The sequence below is a fragment of the Xiphophorus couchianus genome, chromosome 16, assembly GCF_001444195.1.
Source record: "Xiphophorus couchianus chromosome 16, X_couchianus-1.0, whole genome shotgun sequence".
Lineage (NCBI taxonomy): Eukaryota > Metazoa > Chordata > Actinopteri > Cyprinodontiformes > Poeciliidae > Xiphophorus > Xiphophorus couchianus.
In genome coordinates this window covers 17,523,095-17,547,582 of record NC_040243.1, presented here as the reverse complement: position 1 = coordinate 17,547,582, position 24,488 = coordinate 17,523,095, and the positions used below count along the sequence as shown (strand labels likewise).

The 24,488-nt window shown below is 39.9% G+C and overlaps 1 protein-coding gene across 3 annotated transcripts in view; it reads right to left on the bottom strand.

Annotated features, from left to right (window-relative positions):
* LOC114159970 (trinucleotide repeat-containing gene 6A protein) overlaps positions 1–24,488 on the bottom strand; it is a 36,600-nt gene that overhangs the window by 7,721 nt on the left and 4,391 nt on the right. Inside the window, exons 3-21 of one of the 3 annotated variants that reach the window (XM_028042272.1) lie at positions 22,592–22,690; positions 15,036–15,341; positions 14,043–14,090; positions 9,690–11,678; positions 9,420–9,591; positions 8,412–8,866; positions 8,164–8,295; positions 7,691–7,846; positions 5,126–5,314; positions 4,876–5,036; positions 4,684–4,758; positions 3,767–3,931; positions 3,116–3,259; positions 2,752–2,871; positions 1,495–1,629; positions 1,313–1,384; positions 1,075–1,216; positions 305–454; positions 34–204 (exon numbers count right to left, since the gene is read on the bottom strand). In XM_028042272.1, the coding sequence (XP_027898073.1) occupies positions 34–204; positions 305–454; positions 1,075–1,216; positions 1,313–1,384; positions 1,495–1,629; positions 2,752–2,871; positions 3,116–3,259; positions 3,767–3,931; positions 4,684–4,758; positions 4,876–5,036; positions 5,126–5,314; positions 7,691–7,846; positions 8,164–8,295; positions 8,412–8,866; positions 9,420–9,591; positions 9,690–11,678; positions 14,043–14,088 (4,474 nt within the window). In that variant the 5' untranslated portion in view covers positions 14,089–14,090; positions 15,036–15,341; positions 22,592–22,690. The remainder of the gene's footprint in view (positions 1–33; positions 205–304; positions 455–1,074; positions 1,217–1,312; positions 1,385–1,494; positions 1,630–2,751; positions 2,872–3,115; positions 3,260–3,766; positions 3,932–4,683; positions 4,759–4,875; positions 5,037–5,125; positions 5,315–7,690; positions 7,847–8,163; positions 8,296–8,411; positions 8,867–9,419; positions 9,592–9,689; positions 11,679–14,042; positions 14,091–15,035; positions 15,342–22,591; positions 22,691–24,488) is intronic. The other 2 variants (XM_028042273.1, XM_028042275.1) reach the window with 2 other exon arrangements.

The window sequence follows — 24,488 nt, the reverse complement described above, 5'->3', positions numbered from 1 at the left end:
AAAAGAAGTTTCCTATGCTGACGGGGCCTCTACCTGGGGGCCAGGTGACAGTATTTCCATGGGGAGGAGGGGAGTTGGCACGGGGTGGCCAGCCATCCCCCACAGAGCCCATTGATTGACCAGGAGGACTCAGGGGAGACGGGCCGGGAGACAGGAAATCATAGAAAGGAGAGTCGTCCAGACGGAGTCCAGACGACATAGCACCTGTAGGATGAAATCTCAGGCTTAGAGACGCAAACAAGTCTACAAGCAGACAGCGGTTTTTCAATGTGCCGTTACTAAATGCACTTAAGGAGTCACGTACCAGGTTTGCTGTTCTGCTCCAAGGGGTCAGCAGCCCAAAGTTTCTTCAGTCTGGACTGGGGCAGCTCTTTGTAGTTCACAGCTCCTCCGCCACTGCTGCTTCCACCCCCAACACCCATGTCAAGGGTTACATTCTGGTTAGAGTTCAAGCCTGATGGCAAGAGACGGAGACAGAGGTCAGGAACAGCAAGAGTACCATCAACATAATGAAAAGTATTCACACCATTTTAACTTCTTCACATATTTCACGTCACAACCACAAACCTCACTGCTGAACTGAAATGTGGAATGAATTTGTTTCAGTCAATCTGAGTCGAATCTTTGCAGAACATTCAGTCTCTACAACTGAGTCTTTCGGAATATTTTTGCCCACTTCTCTTTGCTAAAACAAGGTTTCCCTCTGGAAACTTGCTCAGCACAGTGGTAAGTCCACCAGCGGCCCACCGTGCAGCAACTATAAACGTAGCTTAATCCATCTAAAACCCTATCTAAAATAAATGACGCTTCCCCTGGTGGGAGCCCCGCCAGGCTTATGATACACTAAGAGAACCCTGCTAATAAAGCTCAAGCTCAGTTAGATGAGATTAAGATTACTTAGCATCTGAACATCAGTTTTCATATCTTGTTACCAACAACAAGTAAGATTTCTTATGGCTTCCCTTCCTTCTTCACCCATACTTCAGTAAACCACAAATAAAAATATGGCAACCCCATTTGAAATCTGAGAAACTCTGTCTGGTGATTTAGATGATTGACTAGGAATCGACATACCAAAGGAGAAGTTGCCGAAGGACCCGATGGAGGAAGTGTCCTTCTGCAGGTCTGGGGTGTTTTGGGACAAGTAGTTGTCGGGGTACGGTTTGAGTTGCCGTGGAGGCTGCATCATTGATGGAGACGAACCAATGGGACGTGTCTGTGGAGAGAAGGAGGAAGGAAGCAACTTTAAGACATTTTACCTGCATCTGGTGGAAGTTGGCTTGAAATTAGAAAACATGTTGGACCAACTCACCTGTTCAGTCTGACGACCCATGGGCATGGCCCTCTGACTTTGAACCTTTTGCTGTTGCTGAAAGAGAAGACGCTGCAGACAGACGACAGAGTCAAAACCCAGAACAAGAATCACACCGACCCTTTAATGACAGTTTGTGCATTTTAACCAAGCGGGGTCTATGCAAGCCTCTGATTTCATACTTGTAACTGGCTGATCTGGTTGAGCTGTGTCAGCTGGTTGAGCTGGGAGAGTTGGTTGAGCACAGCCACCTGCTGACCAAAGAGAGGGTTCAAACCACCGTTAGCTCCTGGGTACTTCAGCAGAGAGGGAGGGACCTGGACCAACAGAGAAGGATGCAGGTTTAAGTTAATATCTGGCATCTTTGAAAGACGAAATGAGACAGAAAAACACCATGATGTTCTTCCTCAAAGTGAAGTGGCTTGTAAAGCGCCACCTAGCTTGTGACTCCATTTGCTGAATTAAGCTCTGACTGGATGCATTGTCTTTATTTGAGACGCAATTTAAGTAAACAAAGCCAGTAGTTCTTCTGGTTTTGCAATGTTATCTTGACCATATCAACGAATATATTTAGATGGAAATTAGCTACAATAAAACGGTATAATCTGGAGTGCATTTTGGAGACAGAAAAATAAACGTAAAATTAGGTGAATAAAGGTAATTTTTCATACTGCAATCAGCTAGCAGAACTTATAGACGTGTTATTTAACGTTACATTTGAAATGTACATACTGAGCAAAATGTTGTCACAAAACTCCAATAATAGTAAATAAACAAGTAAATAAATTATAATGAAAACTATCAATATCAATATATACAATAAAGATGAATGGGAGCTTATTAGTCGTATGCCAACAGACGGTCATAGTTGAAAATGAGAATTTGTTCTTCTGCCAAAAATAAAAGAAAAACTAAAAAAAAAATTATGACTAAAATTGATAATTTAAGGTTTTTATACTCGAGTCTGGACTGGATTTTACTCTTTTATACACTTTTTGATACTGCAATCAGAATGAGCCAAACACTAAAAGCTGCAATCTATGGTCTAGTCAAAGCTTGTTAAAATAAAAATTGTGATTGTTTTGGCTTCTCCCTCAAAACTGTAAAAATGTCAGGTTTTCCATCTTGAACCAAATCTTTTCTATCAAATGAATGGGGAATTCTGGCATCGCATTTTTCTAATTTCTTGCAGATATTTCAAGCATTAGCTAAAAGACACAAACAGGAGATTTACACAAGACCTTCATGTAATTAAAAAAATTCAACAAGTTTCTTCTGTTTCTTTTTTTTACTTGCTTTCCGAAAATAAAAGATAGAAAAGTACAAATTTCTGGCAGGTTTAAAGAGTCCAAGAGTTTCAAAAAACAAAAACAAATTGTTAACAGTTGCTGAATGCCGCATGATTATAATACAATTACTGCATTGTTAGTTTGTTCTACCTGAGAGGGAAGGATGGTTGGAGGCACTTGGTTGCGAAGATTGGGTTGAGGTGGGGGTTGGGACTGGGGGCCTCCTCGGCCCTGTGCTACGCTGCTGCCACCCAACATGGGGTTTACATTCTGAGGAGGAAAAAGAAACAAAAAAAAGGAAAAAATAAACCATTTTACATAAAGTTATTTAAACAACCAAAATGTAACAAGAAAAACAACCAGTTTAACAGTTTAAGGTCTAAGATTTAATAAATGTCAGGAATTTAGTGGAAAGTAAGCCACAACGCCAGCCATGTAATGTGAAGAACAAATCTGAAAGCTCAAAATAAAAAAACAAAAAACAAACAAGTACTCATCATCCTTCCACACTCACCTGCGGAGCAGCCCCAGAACTAGAGTGGGAAGGGGATGGCCCGGAGTTGAAACGGGGGATAGGCTGAGCAGAATTGCAAGGGGAAAGGCTCATGCTTTGATTGGAGGAGAGCTCATCAGAAGCAGGGCTATCATAAGCGGAAAGCTGCAGAAATAAAGGCCCAGCGCGCACGGCACATGGACAGCAAGCACAGAGGGACAGGAAGCATGTCAGCAGCCAAATAAGCACAGAGAGGGAAGGGAAGAAAAGAGACAGTAATTAATTTTGCATAACGAGGAGGGTGAAAGAGAAAATTCTGGACTCTAGGGTGCGAGAGAAAAGTGCAGCGAAGCAAAAACAGATTTAGGATCGAGTCGAAGCACAATAGAAAACAGACCTGAAAATTTAAACTAAAAAGAAAAGCATGAACCTCGCAGCAATCTTGTCAAACTCCTTATGAGAGGCCATTTATCAAGTCAAATTCGTGACAAAACTACAAGTAATGCTGCGCAGCAACTGAGAAGAGTTCAAACTGATAACATTAAAAAATAAAAAAACAGTGCAGACATGCAATGTGCCAGAACAACCACTTAGGGGCAGAAGAGTGCAAAAAAAGCAACAGCTAACCAGACATCCCCCCCCTCTAAAGGCTTCATAACTGAAGCTGCGTACCTTCTCAAAGTAAGGACGATCTACGACAGAGTCCTTGTGATACTGGTGTCGAGAAACTGTGTTCTTCCCCATGACGCCGTTGTAGTCCCCCATGCTGCTCATGTCCATACGTTTGTCCGTCCCCATGCCTGATCCTGGTTTCATGGACTCATCAGGAGAGTCCCTCTGCAAAGGCAAGAAGATTTAGATTTAACCCACATCGTTTGAGGAATATAATCAAGAATTTATACACAGAAAGCATTTGGCAGGCAGAAAAACTTAACATAAATAAACACCAAAAGCCAGTTTTGTTTGTACAAGTGCATCTCCTATTGAAAATATCACTGAAAATCTTTCAATTTCCTACATAAAAAAGTTGAGCCTCTCCACTCTGCTTCCAGACTCAGACCTTGATTTCCAAATGATGTGCAAAGTTTAAATTTAATCTAAAATGATGAAATTAAGAGTCCTTTATCTCTTTAGCGACAGGTAACTTCTGACATCGTCTCTGGTCCAGGAATGCAGCAGCTGCTGTATACGTGTGTCTGTGGCTCTTAAAGCAATGAAATCTACAAACTTCTAAATTGGCGTTTTCTTCACATTCCCATCAAGACAGAATAAGTTTGTAAAACTTATTCTACCAGTTTTTTCTTTCCACAAAACTTTCCATTTATATGCTGAAAATGCAACAATCTGAACAACTAGCTTCATTGTGTGCAGACCATGATATCTCTGGGCTGTATATTTGTGTATGTATATTTTTTGTATATATTGAATTACTGAAATCAATTTCATTTTTTAAAGTTCTTAAAAATATACCTATATTTTAAGCATGTTTTTCCACTCATCTCTTCAGTGTCCAAGTTGTACTAATGATGTGAGATTATTGAAACATTCAAACAGAAACTGAACTTTGAACAGAACAGGATGAAGCTTACAGAGAAAGACATGCTGTTGAACTGGGTGATAAAAGGTTTCCAAGGATCGTCCTGCTTGTTGACTGGTTTGTTCATCTGAAACACAGATTTAAAAAAAGCAATAGAGACTCTTAGTTTGTCAACAAAAAAGGGGGAAAAAAATGTAAGTATTTCTGCCTTTTTTAATATAATTGTGTGTGTAATTCGACAGACCTTGTTGGGGCCTTTTTGCTTGTAGTTCCACGTGTTCTGGTCATGAGACCGGTTGTCCTGTTGGTTGTTGGTCCACATCCCAATCTCTACCTCCTCTTCCTGGTCCCAGCTGTTGCTCATGGACACGTCCTCACTACCCCATGTCTCCATAGGCTTGGGACCTGCAAATATTAAGAAAAGATGTAACGACAAGAAAACAAAAATAGGCAGTACGGTACATATGTGAGGTGAAAATCTGCCGTCCACCTACCGGACTTGTGCTGATTGCCCCATCCTGACCCAGATTCTCTGACGTCCTTGTTGGGTTCATCCCAGCTAGCGCTGGTGTCCATGGGCTTCCCCCAGGCAGATGTCCCGTTGTCCACCGTCACAGGTGGACCAGCTGAAGGTTCCCCCCATGAGGAAGACTCCTTCTGCTGAGAGTAGGGTTCCCCCCAACCTGCAGAAGTGGAGAACACCATATGAGCCGCTGTGAAATTTCTAAAGTGTCCTCTTCAGTAGTTGAGACATAGTTGGCATTCGGAAGCATTTCTCTTTTCTTAAACACAGGGAGCTTCTGCAATCAGTCAAACCTCTGGTGTTTAGACAGCTTTTTTAGTCTGCTTTAACTAAGAAAGGGTTACGCCAATGCCAGTTTGATTAAGCAAGTGTTTATTTAGATGTTTAGCCTTTATATAGTGAGAAACGGGTTCAAAAGGCTCTTGTTACAGCTGACCCCACAGACCTGCAGCTTTCTCTTTCCACAGGAGGAGTTTGGGGGGAATGCCAGGGATAGCTTCTTATAAAAATAGGACTGACCACGGGGTACCCAGAGGTTTCAAAGGCCCTCCAGTAAATGTGCATAGAGTTGTAAACTTGCATAAGCCAACATTCATTAAGGGCAAATCTTGATATTGAAGGACACTAGAGGTGGGTATTATATTGCTTATCATTTATCGTGATACATTTTGTCACAACATACAATGTTTCGTGATACAAACATTCCAATTAATGTTTATAAAATCCAAAAAAATGTCCGGCTCATCGGCAATGTGACATGCATATTGTGTTGGGATAGTGCAATTTACGATTATGCAGACCCAATATGCACGCCTTGTAGCAGAACACCAAAATGTCCAAGTCAAAATCTGCTATTTAGATCGTTAACCTTTCAATTTATTACAAAATAACTCAATTTAACATCAGTCAGAATTAGAGGTGGTTGTTAGATTAGAGTCCATTTAAACCAGAGTTTCAGCAGCTGTCACCAACTCAAATGTAATACCTTTGACACCATTGTGAATGGAATTTAAAACCTATTGTCTCCAAAAACATGTACAAACTTTGTCCAGTCAACTGCTGATAAATGTGCACTTTCCAATGATGAACACAAAAAAAGCTAGCTAGCTAGAGTAGGTTAGCAGTGAGTCACAGGGTGTAATGAAGATGTCTGCATGTAACTAAAGCTTTTGCCTGACATAAAAGTCCCACAAGAAAAAAAAACAGACTATGCAACATTAAATAGTCCTACCAAGACAACACTTAAGATCTGTAATTAATATATATAAACCCAACTTATTTTTTAAAATTCATGTAGGACTTTTTAAGGCCTTCATTGTATGTACACTAACTTCAGACTTTTTAAGGATGTGCAGACATCCTGTAAACAGTCCTCCAAATGTATTTTGTAGCTTTTAGTAACTTTAAACATCTGGGTAAAAAAAAAAGAAGCATCCTCACATCATAAGGTTGTTAGCATCTACCATTTTATTTCTAAGAAGTAGAATTTTTTTCTCTTTGAAATTGTGCAAAACATTGTGAGGCTCTATTCCTATCATGCAAAAATATCTTAATGTTTATGAAAAACATGATAAATGAATATGTGCAAAACACTGAGGTTGTTGTAGTTGGTTCACTGCACAAGGACATCTGAACACCCTATTTGTGCATTTCTCTTTCTCAGGCCCTTTCTGCAGAATAGCTGCCTTACACTGAAAACGTTCCCATTACCAACGCAGAAGACCTCCTCCTTTGCCATTCATGTTCTCTCTTGCTCTTTTCTACTTCAACTTAACAAAAGTGTATGTGCAGAATTGCTGGGTGAACAAAAAACAAAAGAAAGAAAAAAGAAGAGGTGAATGAGAAAAAGAAAAAAAAGCGATGCTCTTGGCATTCCAGAGGGATGACTCAACTAGCTTTTGGAAAAAGCTCTCAGCGCAGGCAACACAGTAAGAGGACTGAGAAAGGGTTTTACTGGCTCAGTTTTTGCCCATGTAGCTCTGAAAAATATGCACGTGTTATTTGTGAGCATCCGCACAAATAACACATTTTAAGTCAGAATTTGATAAATAACTGCTCACTTAATGTGATATATTTACCTAAAAGTTGAAACTTGCATGCATGATCTGCTTTGAGATTACTTCATACAATTTAAGAATATATCCCAAGTTCCATAACTTACATATACTAGGTAAGGTAATTTTATTTATTTATTTTCAGTAACAAGGCAATTCAAAGTGCTTCACATGAATTATAATGAAATACAAACACGATACCAAAATAAATTGTTCTCCCAAAGTTATAGTTGTTTTCCTGTGGGTGCAATCAAACTGTAAATCTTAATATTTTCATTTCTTAAAAATGACAACTTTTATGCCGTTTTCTTATATATCATGTAAAAACAGAAATATCTGTCATGTTTTGGATTTATCCCTTCACTCTCTGTAATGAAATGTCAGCCTGTCAAGAGTTGTCCTCTTTATTGCATCAACAGAAATTTAAATACAATAGTGAAAAAGGCCATTCATATGTGCGTGTTAATATGTTTGCAACCTACTTGAAGTGGAGGTTTTGTCCTGGTTGACGTGCTGCACAGGCGGCGGCATTGAGCAGTGTGCTGGGTGGGGTTTATTCTGAGAGGGTGGGGCCATGGGCTCCGGATCTGACTGAGTGGTCCTGTTCCACATGTTGACAGCCCCTCCATTGTATTTACCTGTGAAAAGTTTCCAATATTTTTATAAATAGTATGTTTTTATTTTTCAGGCACAAATATGCAAGGACATTTTGGATATTTTTTTTTCAATGAGCCTACTCAGCTGAATAATTCTTTGAATACAAATATGCTACTAACATACAGCCTTAAACCTTGTGCAAATCTGAAAACTTCATTTGTCTGTCACTTTGCAATAAAAAAAGATTTTCATTCATACTTAAGTGCTCAGCTGTTAGTTGCCTTTAATGGTTTAATGTAAGGCCTATTTTTTTTAAATCAGTCTCTTTAAAGAGATTTGTATTTGAATTGGTTGTTACCAGGATCTCCCCAGGCTGCAGTTCCGTCATCGATCTCCATCCTCCGACGGATGGACTCCGGAGAAGGTTCCTCCCATCCAGTTGCAACGTTCTCCTTCTGGCCTACAGCAGGCATTGGGCCACCAAGCCAGCCTGGAATAACAAAACCCTGGCATTAGCTTGTTTATTCCTCTCAAAACATTTCACTATAAACGCATTCAGTTCAGCTATGATCAATTCTAGCAACGACAAACCCTCTTGATCCCCACCTGTGGGTTTGCTGGAACCCTGGTTGCCCCTGGACGTGCTGGATTCAGGACCTTTACTCCATTCGTTAGAAGGTTTAGTGTTGGCTTCCCCCCAGTTCTGAGCTCCATGGTTGTTCTTCCCTGGCTCACCCCAGCCTTGGTTGGGCTTGTGGACCGGGTCTCCCCAGTTGGAGCTGGGGTTTGGAGTGCTCTGGTCAGGAGTATTCAATCCTCCACTGCCTACCCAGGTACTGCTGCTGCTGGTGGTCCGGCTCGGCTCGCTCCAACATCCGGAGCCAGAGCGGTCGCTGTCGCTGTCCCACCCCACTGAGCCAGCGCCCTTCTGAGGTTCCCCCCAGTGGTTGCTGACTCCTGTTCTGGTGCCATCGACACCGCTACCCCATCCTTCACTACCGTTTCCACTGTTGGATCCCCATCCCTGCTGCGTTTTGGGTGTATTAGTCCATGTCATTGACCTAAAGGGGGAAAAAAAGGTTGGTAAATTATAAATACACACTGAAAAACAAAAAATATAATAAAATTGTTATTGATAAGTATGGTTGAGAGAACATTCGGAGGGAAAAAGTGATTACTAATATGAAGGAATACCAGGATCTAAAAGTTTTTAATTAAAAAAAGAAGCAACAATTGGCTCTACTTCTAAAATCACATAGATAAAGTACTGTTACAGATGCATTATAATACACGCTGAACAAATATTCTGGTATGAGACCCCAATTTAATTCTTGTAACAAGCTGATATCAGCTGGTTAATAAGTCTGGTTAACCGATATTCTAATCACACACCTATGAATGATGGTTGCCGTTCATTTTTTCTTTCAGCCAGCTGAGCAACAGCAAGAGGTATTCGAAAAGTGAGAGTTGCAAAGCAAAATTTTCAACTTTCCGGTTTACTATGACCTCGTTAAACCATTAAAAAGTAAAAAAAAGAAACTCTCAAAATAACTTCTTAAAATCATGATCAGCAACCCCTGCTTGTATACAGCTGGAAAGTTGGGCAATGCTTACCTGTCGTCTTTAACGTTGTTGTTCCAGGTGTTGCTGCTGTTACCACCCTTGTAACTGGATCCATCATCCCAGCCACCTCCTCCTTTACTGTCCCAACCTGATGTTTGTTTCTGCTCTCCCCAACCAGAGCCTCCACCATCAGGGCCTGAGCTGCTTGGCCCAACCCCCCAACCTGCAAGAACATCCAAGACACAATGATCAACTTTCCGTCTCAATGGTTTTATAGTAGGAGCAGTAGGTTTATGTTGAATATTAAGGACCAGCTCCTACCTCCAGAGGTCTGGGAGGGAGCTGCCGTTGTTGCTGTGCCCCAGCTGGAACCCCTGCTGCTCTGCTTTCTTTCATCCCCTTTAGGACCCTGATTGACCGTAGGAGAATTGACGTCCCAAGCGGTGTTCTGCCGTATGGGCGTTTGTCCCCATCCAGTGTTGGACAGAACCCTCGGGTCCACATCGGCCCGGGTTATGGCTGGCGTCATCGACGGGGTATGGTCGCCTTTCCTGCGGTTTCCTCCTTTAGACTGGTTGACGTCTCTGTCTGAGCTGGATTGACCTCCGGCGCTTTCACAACTTCCTTCGCTTCCTCCGGAGCGGCCCCAGCCTCCAGTGACACCTCCCAGGCCCTGACTACCACCGCCTGCTCCTGCTCCTCCCATACCCATAGCGTCATCCTCGAGGCTCTTCCACCCATTGTTGGTAGAACTTCCTTTCTGAATTCCTGCTTCTGAACTGTTACCAGTCGTCGCCGATCCCCATTCTCCGTTTGACATTTTGCTGTTAGAGGTGGAAGAAGACGATGACGACGACGAGGAAGAGGAGGATGCGCTGCTCCCCCATGGGCGAGGGATCCCTGCAGGAGGGCCCACAGTAGTTTGGTTTCCACTTCCAGGAGCTTGGCCTGTAGAGCCTGGGATTTGATTAGGGCCAATGCTCCAGGACAAGTTACTTTGAGGCTGGTTCGGGGTGTTGGTGGGCCCTTGGTCCAACCGTGGGGCCCCAGTGTTATTGTGGTTATTATTACTCTTAAAAGCAGCAATAGAGGAGTTCTGGGAGTTCACAGTGTCTAAATTAAGAGGGCTTTTGTCTACAGGGTAGGTAGCTGCGCCCCAAGGCGTACCAAAAGCCCCAGTACCCCCTGATTCTCCTTGAGGGTGCTGGGGAGCTAATGAAGGGCTCCCATTGGCCAGTGCCCCCCCATTTCCTCCTCCAATGGAGCCCCAGGAACGCTCCCCGCTGAGCAGGTGTGAGGCGGTAGAGTCTGGTGGACTAGAGGTCACTGTGGCGTTAGTAGTAGTAGTAGTATTCATCATGATAGTGTTATTTGGTCCATTGGGTTCAGTGTTAAGGTTGCTAGGCAGCAGACCACCATTGCCACTGTTGCTGCCTCCTAACACCTTGCTGCTCGATGTACCATTATTCACCTCAGTGTCTTCCATCATACTGCTGCTGTCTGGAGCTGCCATGCCCCCCCAGGCCATTATGGGCCCCTGGTGAGGAACTACACCCAGTTTGGAAGTCATCCCCTGAGCCGGTGGAGGCCTTTGGCCCTGGCACACCGGATTTGGGGTTGTATTCTGTGGCCAGGCACCGTGGTTGGCATTTGGGTTTAAAATGTTTGGGTTTGACCCTCCATTTATATAAGAGTTGCTTCCACCAATTGTGTTCATGTTGCTGCCTGACTGGGAGCCCCATACACCACTACCGCCAAATAGCTTGTTGTTGTGGTTACTCATATTATTGCTGCCAATACTGCTGGACCCAGCCATGGAGTAGTGTGAGGATCCGGTGATATTGTTTTCATTATTTGCGTTGCTTAAGGTTCCGATGCCTCCAACCTGACAAATGTTGCTGTCTCCGTTCACGCCGACACCAACCATCATGGTGGATGTCAGGGAGGAGGGGGAAGAAGCTGTTGAGGACACGGAGGAAGAAGTGTTGGCTGACATCATCATCACTGTAGTTGCAGCAAGGCCGAGGTTCTTCTCTGAACCGACTGAAGAGTTAGAATCTGCATCCATGCATTCTGATGCCAACTCCGGATCGGACCCTGAACCACAGCCAGAGGAGGATGAGGAGCAAGAAAATGAAGAGGAGGAGGGAGGCCAGACAGAGGAGTTGGGTGAACAAGTGTTATTGGATTTGTCGGAACTCCCGTCACCTAGGACTTTGCTCCAGTTGCTGTTACCATCACTGCTGCACGGGGAGCCAGAGGACCAGGAGGAAGGCTCATACTGGGAATCCAAGCCAGGATGCTCCAAACCTGCGGAGAACAGGATAGGACGCTGTTGAGATTTGAGCGTAGAAGCAGCTGCAAAAAATGCAAAACTATCCATCCTGAAGCTAGAACTGGTTCGTGAAAGACCTAAAATGAAGTCTAGTTAAACTTTTACTCCTCTATAGGAGGGCCATTCCAGGGTGGTTACAGATTCTCCAAAAAGCCTGAGGACTAATAGTTGATTTGAACCCCTTTCCACCTGGATACTTTCAGGAAGGGACTTTAATAATTCAATAAATTCCTAGTTAGATCTCCTAATGTCCCAAGCAGGGATCTTCAACCATTACAATCCAAAGAGTAATTTTTGCTCTCAGCCCAGTTAAATAAACTGGTTTAGGGGCTGTAAATGTCAAGTGATCTTTTTTTCAGGGGGGGGGGGGGGGGGGGCAACTTGTGATTTTTTTTTTATATAGAAAATTTGTTATTGAAAACTTAAAAATTTACTTCTATTTTCAGGTTTTAGAGGGAAAAAAAACTTTTGAATGAGTACATTTTAAAATGGTGCTTTAAAGAAAAAATTATCTAAAAATTAGTTACTGGTATTTTTAGTACCATAATGAAAATCTGCTAAAACCTGCAGATATTATAGTTATATTTAAAATGAGTTAGCAATTTAAAGACAAAGTCATCAAGAGCCTAAAGTCTCTGGTTGCAGACCCCTGGTTCAGTGTTTTAATTTAAAACAATATTAAAATAGTATTGTAATAGTAGCTCTGTAAAAGCTACAGTGCTACTATACATTACCAACATTTTGGTAATGTTGATTAACAAACATTGCTTCCCAGGCTTCAGTTATTACATTAATAAGAATTGTTTAATCATCTTACAAACTCTGCGACTGATCTCTCACTGACGCCACTTCATCCCAAAACAACTATAGACAACATCCAACTGTACGAGTAGTCCATTACGCCACGAAAGAAGAGAAACAGACCTCCATTAATACTACAAACAACGGTTTGGTGTATTAAGTCCGTTAGATGGTTTTCATTTAACTCCTCATTCACAATCTTATATTTTGCCATTTTGTCCAATCTTTAATTTGCCAACTGTTCTGAATGCCATTGCTGCCAAAAGTAAGCATGGACACAGCTGCCACCATTTTGTCTCCTCAGCAGGACACAAAAGCATGCCAAAGCTATTAAAGAAGATTCAGTGAGGCAGGCGACTGGCTGCTGACGAGCCGTTGGAGGGCATAGGAAGGATGCCAACTGCATGAGGAAAAAGAAGTTGGCAAGGGGGAGGAAATGAAGGCATCTAAGATGGAAGACCAACAGCATTCAGATCTGGCATGTTTCTAAAATTAGATTTCACAGACTGCATCCAGTTATCCCCCCCTTCACCATTAAACACCCATTCTGTCACTGTGGCGTCTGCCTAAATCTCCAGGAGGCATATTTACTGTAGTAATTCTGTCATATTGCATCAGTATGTGGTTCTCATAGCAGGAAACAAAAGTTTGACACTAAAACCAACGTTAGTAATGCCATTTCAAAATGAAAGCATCTAATGCAGCCTCCCATCTCCAGGTACAAACAGGAAGTGTTCAGAATGATGTGGTTCCTCTGGTTAACTAGTAATGAACTTGTCAGATTTCTTAACCTTCTCTTTTCCCTAAACCTGGCGGGACAGCCAAATAATAATAATGCAAGGCATGTTATCAATTAAACAAACAATTCTCTATGAAAATTGTCACCCGAGATGCAACTTTCTGCCAAGCTTTACAATAAAACCATGAATGAAAATATAGTGCACTTCAATATTTATGTAGTTTATTACGAAGGCATTTAAAATTTTGTCTCGTTCCATTTGTAAGAAAAAAATATATATTAGTGAAATATTTCTAATAATGTTAACATTTAGGCTGCAGGGTAATTCTACCAGCTTCCAATGATCTGTTTTACAAAAAATTGTGATTTCAACTGGTGATTGTGACATTTTGTTTGTTTTTGTTAGTGAAGAAAGTTCCTAAACCAGAAAGACAGTTTAATGAAGACAAGTTTTGTAGCTGGTGTAGCATGTCAACAGGACTGGCTGCAAGTCGGCTAAACACAACCAGACGTCTGAATGTTTTCCATTTTTTTTTCTTTAAACAATCTTCACTTCTAAAAAATAGTCCCTGTCCAGCGCATCTTACTATGTTTGCCAGATCTTTCCTTACGCCCTTCAACATTCCCTTCTGCTCCCATTTATCTCCATTCCACCGATAAGCAATGAACACAATGCACCGTCAATACAGGTCAAGACCCAGTCTCACAATTTCTTAAAGCAAACAATCATCATAGGGCATTACAGGAAAAAAGGGCATGCAGACAGAAGGTTCAGGAAGAAGCAATAATGTTGTGTCACCTGTTTGATTAGGGGAATGGCTGACGGAATCCCGAATGGGAGCCATGCCTGGAAACAGAAAGCAAAGGATCAGGCTTGAAAGGGGACAGAGACAGAAAAAGGTTTTAGAAATAGTTAAAGCTGAAATGCAATTCAATGAGAATCTAGTAATGCAGAGCGCTAATGTCAAGAACATTCAAGAGAATAAAAGCTTGCAGTATGTTAGTAGCCAGTGTATGCACAAACATTTAGGGCAGTAAGTAACTATTGCCTTACTAAATTCATTGTTCTGACGATTAATCAGATTTTTTAAAAACATGCATATTCTGCAGATTTTTCATTCACCCACTAAAGATTTTACACAACGTTAGAAAAACATAAAAAAAGACAAGAAAAATAAGTTTCTTTTTTGCATAAGACAGACATTATACTGCATTTTAATCATTTCAGCCCTACCTACATTTACAGTTATCTTTAGTCAGATTTTATGACTTATAATGTGTTTTCACTTTTGATGAATTAAGGATCTCTGCAAATCAAGTGTTTTTTTCTTCATAATCATCACAAAACGTATATTGGCGTCAACTAGAACACCTATCCATGTATTCCTAAATGCTCAAATCAATAAAAGCTAATTTATTGATTTTTATTGAGGGTGTAATAGAATATAAACATATTTATGTAATTGAATAGTTGTAAAAATGAGTCAGGTAGACATTATTGCACATACAATCAAAAGAACATATTCCTTTGATGCAACAGGATGCTCACTCAAATGGTTAATTATTTCCCTTACATTATGTTTCTCTTATACTAATTCTTCAAAATTGAATCATAATAAAAGTGTTTAGTGAGTTTAAGCAAAAGGACCCCTCCACCACATTCAGATCCATCTAAGTGAACATTTGTTTACAGGCCCTCCTCAGGACTGATATCCATGGCAAACAGTGCGTTTATAAAGCCTGGTGTCGCCATAGGAAAACGTAGAAGCTCCTTTTGCTTTTCACAGTTTACCTTTGAGTGCCACTGGTGGCTGCAGCTCCTGGCTGGACAGGAGGGCTTCCCCGACTTCGGTGGAGAACAGGCGACCTTTGGTTCCCAGGGTGACAACGGGGAGGTCAGCGGTCAAAGCTTGGTTTAGCGCAGCCTCAAGGGTGTGAGGTGAGGAGGCAGAGCTTGTCAGAGCAGGCAGCAGGCTGATCAGCCCCCCTTGGCATTGCTGGGGACTTTGTGTGTGTGGGTGGGTGTATGGATGGGGAAGGGGAGTAGGGGGCTGTGGTTTTGATTAAGGTCTTTGTCTTGACCAGGTATGCTCTGGCACTGCAAAAAAGAAGAGAGAAAAACGTCATTAGTGTTTTTTAAACAGCTATACTAAGCCTGGCGGGCCACCTGGCTTTACTTGTGCACCCACCAGGCTAACTACTGCTTATTTATTTAAGCCTTTTTAAAATGTTTGCATTTTTAAGACCTTATAGTTGGTGTTAATCTTCGAATCTTTCAGTAGCAGTAAAATGATTAAGTGATATTTTCAAATTTCCCATCAACTTTAAACATTTTCTTAACTTAAAAACACACGACAGGCTGCCGGATGAATGACTGCCCCAGCACCCAACCAGGCTTAGCAAGTTTTCTGGGGGAAACCTTGTGTCTTTAGAACCTTTTTAACAAGTGGAAAAAACTTAAAGCATTTTTAACATTTAACTTGAGATTTCACATTAAAATATATTTTCGTTTCCCCTTTTCAGAAAGAAAATTAATTAATGAAAACCTGAAAATAATCTAGCATTCAAGTATTGAAGTGTGAAAAAACAGTAGTCTGGCACCTTTCAGCCACGATCTGGGGCAAAAAATTAGTTAAAAAGAAAGTTAAATAACTGTCAGCTATGACACTAAAAATGCAATTAAAAAGCCTGGATGTATGATCAGCTTGAACAATCTACTGATTTGCATTTGGGTTGAAGATGAACATTTACTAGCATCTCAGTTTGAGGAGGCAAGGCAGCAGACAGTTACAAAACTGGCAAAGCTGGATGTCCAGAGCATGACTGTGCAGGCCCATAAGGAAGCAATCAAAGGTTTTCAGACTTCATAACTCTCACTGTGGAATGAATCAATTCCTGTTTGATCTTTCAGGTCAAAAAAAAAAAAAAAAACCAAACAAAGCAGCAACTAGCAGTAATTCATCATCTTTAATTCCCACAAGATAAATGATTGGTATCTCCGTTAACTGTATGGCTTTGCCAAGAGCTCATCTTTAACAAGTACAACTTTTTTCCCTACCCAATGTTGCAGTTTCTGCTGCATTTTAATACAAACATCTACATGTATACCATCACTGAGATGAAATGTAATGGCACATTAAATCATAACACAGGGCTTCCCCCATTGTATTATAAGCCTGGCTGGCCACCAGGCATTACTTGTGCCCCCACCAGGCTAAGTGTTGGTTACCTGAGCTTTTTCATGTTTGCATTTTTAAAAGACTTTTAAGGATTTTTATTGTCATACCATTTCACAGTTGCTTGCTAGTTGGTGTTCGGGTATTAGTCGTCCAATCTTCCAATAATGAATAAATGGTGAAACCATAGCAAAAACTGCAGATAGTTAACTATTTATTCATCAACAGAATATTTTTTATGCAATAATAAAAATAAGACTTGCATAGGATGAAAAAGACCTACAGTTGCTTTCTAACCTGCTACCTTTGATCAATTCTGGTTTGTTTTCACCCATTTGGACTTCAACATCTAAATAAATTTAGTCTTAGTGGATCTTCAAGAGGCTGTTTTTTTTTAATCAACATGCTCTAACTTACACAGTTCTACATTTATTTGACTCAGCTGAACAAAAACACAAAGGTGCATCTTGCATACATTTTTCAAACATGTATGCATGACGCTTCCGGGCAGGTTCAATCATGTTTACAACAAAGCAGCATGCTATAGGTGGGTTTCAGGGAAATACTTCAGGGGCAGCAATCTGATCAGTGAAATGGAAACAAGTTTTTGGCACAGAGCTTCAAGCTTCAGGCTACGGGAAAACGAAAATAGCCCTACCTCATACGAACCTCTAAGTAGAGGCGTTGTACAAATTGTTCTGTTGCTCAAAGCAGAGCATTGAACAAAACTGTCATATGGGAGACCCAATTTGTAAGACATGCCTTTAAAAGGCAGGTCTTACCATCTTTGCGGTTATTTCTACATGTTAAGTAAAAATTAATTGCATTTTGTTTGATTTTTAACTCATCCTTATTTGGATGAATATTTAAGTTGAGAGTATAGCATAAGAAAAAACAAAATGACCAAACGGACGATGAGATGATCACCAAAGATGATCTGAAACACATTGCAACATTAGTTTCCTATGTATGTTGAATTTTTTTTTTTAATGCAATTGCTACCCCAGCTAGCGCCAGCCTGTCTCATGTTTCTGTCTGCATGCTAACTGCGGCAGCCCCTGATGCAACGCCTAAAATTAGTTACTCATTGGGCAACTTTCAACTCAGATATCAAGAACAGCATCTGGGGGTCTTGTTCAACCAAAACTAGCCTGTGTTGCCATGTCATGTTTACTGAGGGAGTGAAGCAGAACGAGTTCAGCAAGGCAGGAATCTTAATGAGGGAACAGGACAACACAGAGACCGGCTGCAGGAACTGGTTGGTGGAGTCCGTCTGCAGGACTAGACGCTCGCTGAGGAACTGAGACCTTCTACTTGCACTTAAATTCCTTATGTATGTAATCTTAAACAAGTCTCAGCGAGAGATGCACTGTCAGATTATTCAAAAACATTCTCAAGTTGCATCTTTTGTCTTGAATTGGATTGTTGTAATTTGTTTCAAAAGGGACAATGTACATCGCATAATGTGCCACAGTGAGCCATAAAGGCTAGTTTTCATCTGTAGTCCTTCAGGGTAAAATCAATGTAAATACAATTAAGGCTGAATTGATTAATTGAATTAATTGTGATTAATCTATTACTGAAATAATCGTCGTCCAATTTAGTAACTGATTAATTGTTAATTGGAGTACAGAGACTCCTAAATGTGGCCATTTCCTGAAAGAGCATCACAAAAACATATAAACATTTTGCATTCAAGATGAAACAAAAAAAACTAAATATCTTTTATATCTTTTTAGTTTTAAGCTTCAAATCCTCAAAAAACATCTCCAAGGTTTAATTCCACATTTATTTCATTCATCTGAATAGCATCTTTTGATATCCAACTATTAATCCAAAAATAATCATCAGACTAGTAGACAGTATTTCTTTTCTACAAATGATCAAATGTACACAAAGGGAATACAATGTTATTGCATTCCAGGCAACTGAATTTTTATTAAAGTAATTGATTTGCTTATTTACATCTTTTAATTTATTTCTATTAATGTGTACCAAGGCTTAAGTTATTAAATGAAAAATCGTCAGAATGTGCCAATTTTTTTTATCTGCTTAATCTATTATTTGTCATTGGCTTACTAAAACAATTAGTTGCAGCCCTAAATACAACACATTACGGTGCAATAAAGATGTATTAACAAGCTTCTTCCATCAAAAAAAGAGAATGATAAAAATAAATTTTTATCTAAATTTTTTTTTAATAAATTTTAAAAGAATAAAAAGCAATATATCTCACCACAATACAAACAATAAGTGGAAAAAGCAGAATGGAAATAATCTTATGTTCAGTGCCTGTATATTTGAGAATCTAAGAGTCACTATTTTAAGTTTGTAGACGGTTGTTGGTAAAATGCTGGCACACAGTGTCTAACTAAATATTTCAGGGGAATCTTTATGGACATCGTTGACTGTAACTGTATCCTCCAGGCTTAAAAAGCTGTCAGCTTGAAAGGTTTCTGCTGCTTGGTCGAGCTTGTTGAGCGCTAACAATTTGTAATAGAACAAAAACCACAGAACACAGCGAGAAACAAAAAGGACATAGTGTTAAAGTCAGCTGTAGAAAGAAACATCGCTTCAGGATAAAAGGACCAGTGTTTGGAACGACACGTCTATATTTGCCTCTTCCTCTTATTTTTTTTTTAGACCCCAGGTTAGAAAATGGGTGTTCGCTCTTTCTGCCTGTTTAGAGCACACAGACCTATTTATAACATTTCCAGTTCAAATAGCAACCAGTCTGTCCTCCAGCCAACACGATAAGAGAACAAACAAACCCATGTGGACAACCACCGAGTGTGCAGATGCAACACAGCGCAACCTTGTTTGGGCAACAAAGATAAACTTATTTTTTGAAATCGCAGCATACAATAAGTGCTGTATAAATACAGTAAAATACAGTGTGGTGAACAATAACCAATGCCACCAAACCACACATAACCATGAGCCAAAATCTTTTCTTTGGTAACTCGCTAGTAATTTTGGGTGAGTCATCAGAACCAAGAGGCACTATGCAACTCACTGGAAATATTTAAAAAGGAAACAGGCATTTCTGTAACGTCTCCATTAGACACACAATAAAATAGAGCTATGAAATTAGTCTTAATGGTAATTTTAGATTCAAATAATGACTTCATTTTATCATTATTATTATTATTTTAGAATAGTCTGCTTTAAATTGCGCATTGCTGCCTTTTTTGAAGGCAGAACCTTGTTTTGAAAAGTCAGTGCAAGTAAAATGTGTCAAAAAGAGAGGAAGACTGGCGCTTATAAATGCACAGAATGTTGCAACAAAAGTAAGGCTCTGTGATAAACTGATTGTATCCATTCATCAAAGTAAAATTTTTGGAAAATCCGGATTTTTTTCCACCAATGCACTCCTTGGATTTCCATAGTTCTGAGTGATGGCAGCACACCTGGGGCAGCCATCTTGTTTGACAAGAGTGTTTTACACCTTCTTTTTATTTGGACTTTGAATTCAGGTCAACTGTACAACATAATATTAGGACCTCGCTACAGCTGTTTAATTACAAGAATAAAATTATAATATAATCAGATTAAAGTTGCAATACTAGGCAAATTAAGTAGTAATTTTATGAGAACCTAAACACACAAAAAATCTATGTTGAACCAGATTAAACTTAAACAGAGTGATATATTACCAACTATGAGAAAAAGGACAAGAAATTATACTCAAATAAATACTTCTGCAATGTGGCCAAATTTGTTTGGTTGAAATAACAATTAGTTGCTTATTATCCTTTAGAACTCATTCATTTTGTTATATAGCTATTGATATTTTAATATTGAAAATATTTAAGCATTTCCAGGGAATTTGATGCTACTAATGTATCCATTGTTTTTCTTCCCCCCCCCATCAAAACCATTTGAATTATTCAACTGTTACTATGCAACAGACCTATTTGAAGCATCATACTTTCTGGCCAAAAGAAATTTGCCAACATTGGCATCGAGGCAGAAACAAGCCAAGAAATAACTGGTTGAAGAAACTCTGAAACAAAAATACTTGCTCTGAAGCGTGTTGTTAAGAAATGTGGTACTAAATTAATTTTCCAGTTAGCTTAGCTTTCCTTAGATACATGAAAAGCAACTCATTAAAATATTGTTTGATGATAAAACTGTAAACTGTAACAGTAGGGGGTCATTTTTTAGACATTGATGGCAACTTTAAGGAGGTAGTGTGAATAAATGTGCATACTGTCACAATGAGAGGTACAAAATGGAGTATTTCCAGACACCTGAAAAAATTACATTATTCCAACAGCTTAAGTTTAATACACGCCGATTCAATTTTTGCTCAAAAAAAGCTAAATTCAATTGTGAATATTCAAAATATCTGTTATGTTTCATGAAATATTACTCATCACAGCAAGAAAGAAAGTTCTACATACCCAAAATAGCCCCCCATTATCTATAGTTCTAGAGTAATTTAACATTTTAAAATGTTATTCTTGAGAAAAATCAGCCTAAATGTGTTTCCCGACGCTTAAATCAGCCCCTGTTATGATGACGAAGCTTCAACACCACTCCTCATTCCTTTGGGCTTGTCCAAGCAAGATGACATCAGTGTCAAGAGCAGCATGCACGTCTCCCTCTACAAAGCGAATACCTTTCTGTATGAAATGATATGTCAAGATGAAAGAAACCCTGGGGAAGCGCAAGCAAATAATCGCCATTTTTCAGTAAATGTCAACTTTCTTCAATTCGCCAAAGATAAAAATGGGAGACTGAACAGAAGCGAACATGGGGCTCCCGTGGGTCTGCGACTCGTATCAAAACAACGTGACGTGCATGCACTTACATGTGTAGTTTTGCCGTGTGCAGGGGCAGATAAGACGACTTGTGGTAGTTCACTGATGTCACAGCGACTTTGGGATTGGGAGGAGGTAGTAGGGGCTTCAAGAGGCACCCACACAGGGCTGTGAAATGAGGGGAAATGTGCGCAGAAGCACAGGCTTCATGTCTTTGGGTATGAGTCATCATCCGCTGGTTTGTTCATTATTCAGTCATCCATTTGATTTAACAGTAACCTGCCCACCCACATTTCTGCTTCATCTGCTCGGCCAAAAGTTTAAAATTAGTCAATGTTTGTTTTTCGTTCTTGAGATATTTTAAACATGGGACTGAGTGGTTTTCTGCCCAACTTCTACAGGAATGCTTTAAATGAAATAAATAAACCTTTTTTTTTTTTCAAGTACTTAAATTCAGGATTCCTGTGTATTGTTAGTGTATTTCAACCTATAAATGCAAAGGTTCAATTTAAAATTTCACCAAATGTGTCTGCAGTGATCAAACTTCAAATATGCGAGCGGATGCACTGTCACGACCTGAGACTGTATGGAAATGATTGAAAATAGGAATGAAAAACATATCTGCCATTTTTCCCAAACTGGACAGTCTTGTTTTTATCTGCTCCATCACCCGAAAAACATCCGCCCATTAAACATCTACAGGGGCGCGCGTGTGCGAATATGGTTTCCAACAGCTTGTTCTGTAGTAGGATCAGACTAGTCTTCAGGCTTAGAAAAGGAAAACTGAAACTTTCAGCAGCACAACTCTGACTTTATCTGGAAAACAAGATTTACTATGTAAAACTGTTAAAACTCTGTGTTGTAATTATGGGGAATGTCACACATGGGCAAAGATAAATGTAAAAAAAAAAAAAAAAGAAGCATTATAGCAACATATATGTGCCAAAAATGGAAAAGAAAGCAGAATTAAAACGCTTCAAGGTCAGAGAAAGTTTTCTTGCTCGAAGTAGCAGTGACAGCTTGCCTTGTAACAGTAGACGGGTCAGTGGAAACTAAGAGCAATCTAAATGGAAAACACTACTGTGTGACATGGCAACGTACACCAGCACAGTCTGAGTAAACACACTCCGCTACTGGAGCAGAAATACTGCACCACCAATCACAACTTGCTGCAACTAAAAGGTGTAAAAAAAAAAAAAATAATAATAATAATTAAAAAAAAAGAGGGATCCATAGAGGTTAGTTTGATTGTGCAATGTGAACATGTTTCGACGTACTTTCTACATCTAATATTCCATGTGAAAAATCATAAATGTTTAACCTCCCAGTGATTGAAAAAAAAAAACCAAACAGTAAAACGGCTTTGACGTGGTGCACAAAACGCAACTTTATTTATTTCTTCTTACCTTCTGTCCAGTCCTTTATCTCACTGGATTCCTTCCTTTTCAAACTCTCCGTCTCTCTCGCTCTTCCATCCACCGTTCTTCCCTCTCTGGGTGCGTTCCCTGCAGACGACATTAACAAGCTTACTCTCCAGCACCTCGGGCCTTCTATCGAATGAGATTTGTTGTTTTTATTTTTGTCGTTTCATTTTTAATTATTTACTTAAGTGGTCGCTGCAAGTGGTCCGCACATGCTAAAAGGTGGGAAGTGAGAACCTGAGAGTAATAGGTGTGTTGGTGCACTTTGACCTCAAATGACATCTACCATTAAATGGCCTATGAGGTCCAGTTTCCCCTTCTTAGAGTGATGGAGTTGAGATGCTCTGGCTCGGGTGAGTGTGCCATTTAGCCGGCAGGAGAAGGCTGCAGGCTAATCTGATAATGAGATTACTGCTCAGCACTTATCTTCGCTTCACCCACACGCTGATAGTAAAACAACTCGGGCACCAAAACCACAACAGTGATTATTATTTGGGATTCATTTAAATTAGCAGAGCTGCACAGTGACTAATTGAAAATAAAAGCCACATGTTGTGTAAAACATCTCTCTATACATAAACGGATTATGAAATCATAAAGCATCTTTTTTTTTTTATAGTCCTGACCTGAAAACTGAACTGCATAATAAAAAAAATGGCCACCTTTAATGTAAACCAGCGCTGACCCAATATGCATGGCCTTCTGGTAGCCTGCCAGTTGATGCATTCTTCATTAGCTCTTTGCACTGCTCCACCGTAAACAAAGCGTACAATATGGATGCTATTTAGAGAGGGTTGCAGAAATATGTGGGCAGTGTTAAAAACGCCAAGTCGGTCCAAAGGCAAACTATTCGCATCGCTTTTAAAGTTGTAAAACCGGGAGTCTGTTTGTGTCTGTGGGAGGTTATCGCTACTCCTGCCAAGATCTCGACAGGGAATCTCTTTGGTGTGAAGCAACAATAATCCTTCACACCAAACTGAAGCTTTAATTCTGGTCAACACGTTCTCAATAATCAGTTGTTTTCCCTTAATCAGTTGGAATCCAACCAGATGTGGCTTTTTCCCCCCTCCCCGTTTTCAACCCCCACCTGAACAGTCACCAGCCATTTACTTCCAACTGTGAAGAGTTTCAGTAGGTGGTTTCACATAAGAACAAGAGGGCAACCCCCCTACAGTGCATCCATACACATTACAGACAGCATGTTTATGAATGGGTCATCATTCAGCCTTCCCCCGACAAGTACAGTCGAAAAAAGCAAGGCGGGGGAAGCATGATACTACTATACATGGAGAAAGTATGCATTTTATCCCATTACTTGGCCATATTAGGGCAACTCACGGTGCTTTAATTGATTTATGTTTAAAGAATGTTTGCTAAAAGACCCTAAAAAGAAAAATGTTTTTGATTTTAAATTAAAACCCGTGTTTTTTTAATGTTAGAATCTGTTTGAACGAGCAGAAAGAATAAATTTAATACGATTTATTTCCAAAAACCGCTGTAAACCTAACATTTTTCCTGTGGAACATTGCAGATTACGAGTAAACTTGTAACTTTTAAAGGCAAAATCTGTGTTTTTTTTTTTAGGGGAATATTCCTTTAAAATACATGTCTTCCACAGCTCTCCGAGGATACAACCCACCTTAAAGTAAAACACATTTATTCACAATAATGCAGTTTTCCCCAACTTGGAATAACTCAAGTTGAGTTTATATTAAATCACTTTTAGCTCTTTGGAGAGAAGAAAACAAGTCATTGATAAGTTTTAACTACAAATATTGAGCGAGCTTCTAATTCAACATTTCATTCATCGGGAAACATACCAAATCCCCTTTCAGATCTGAAAAACCCAAGATAAACATCTACAGTTTCATCTTGACTATAA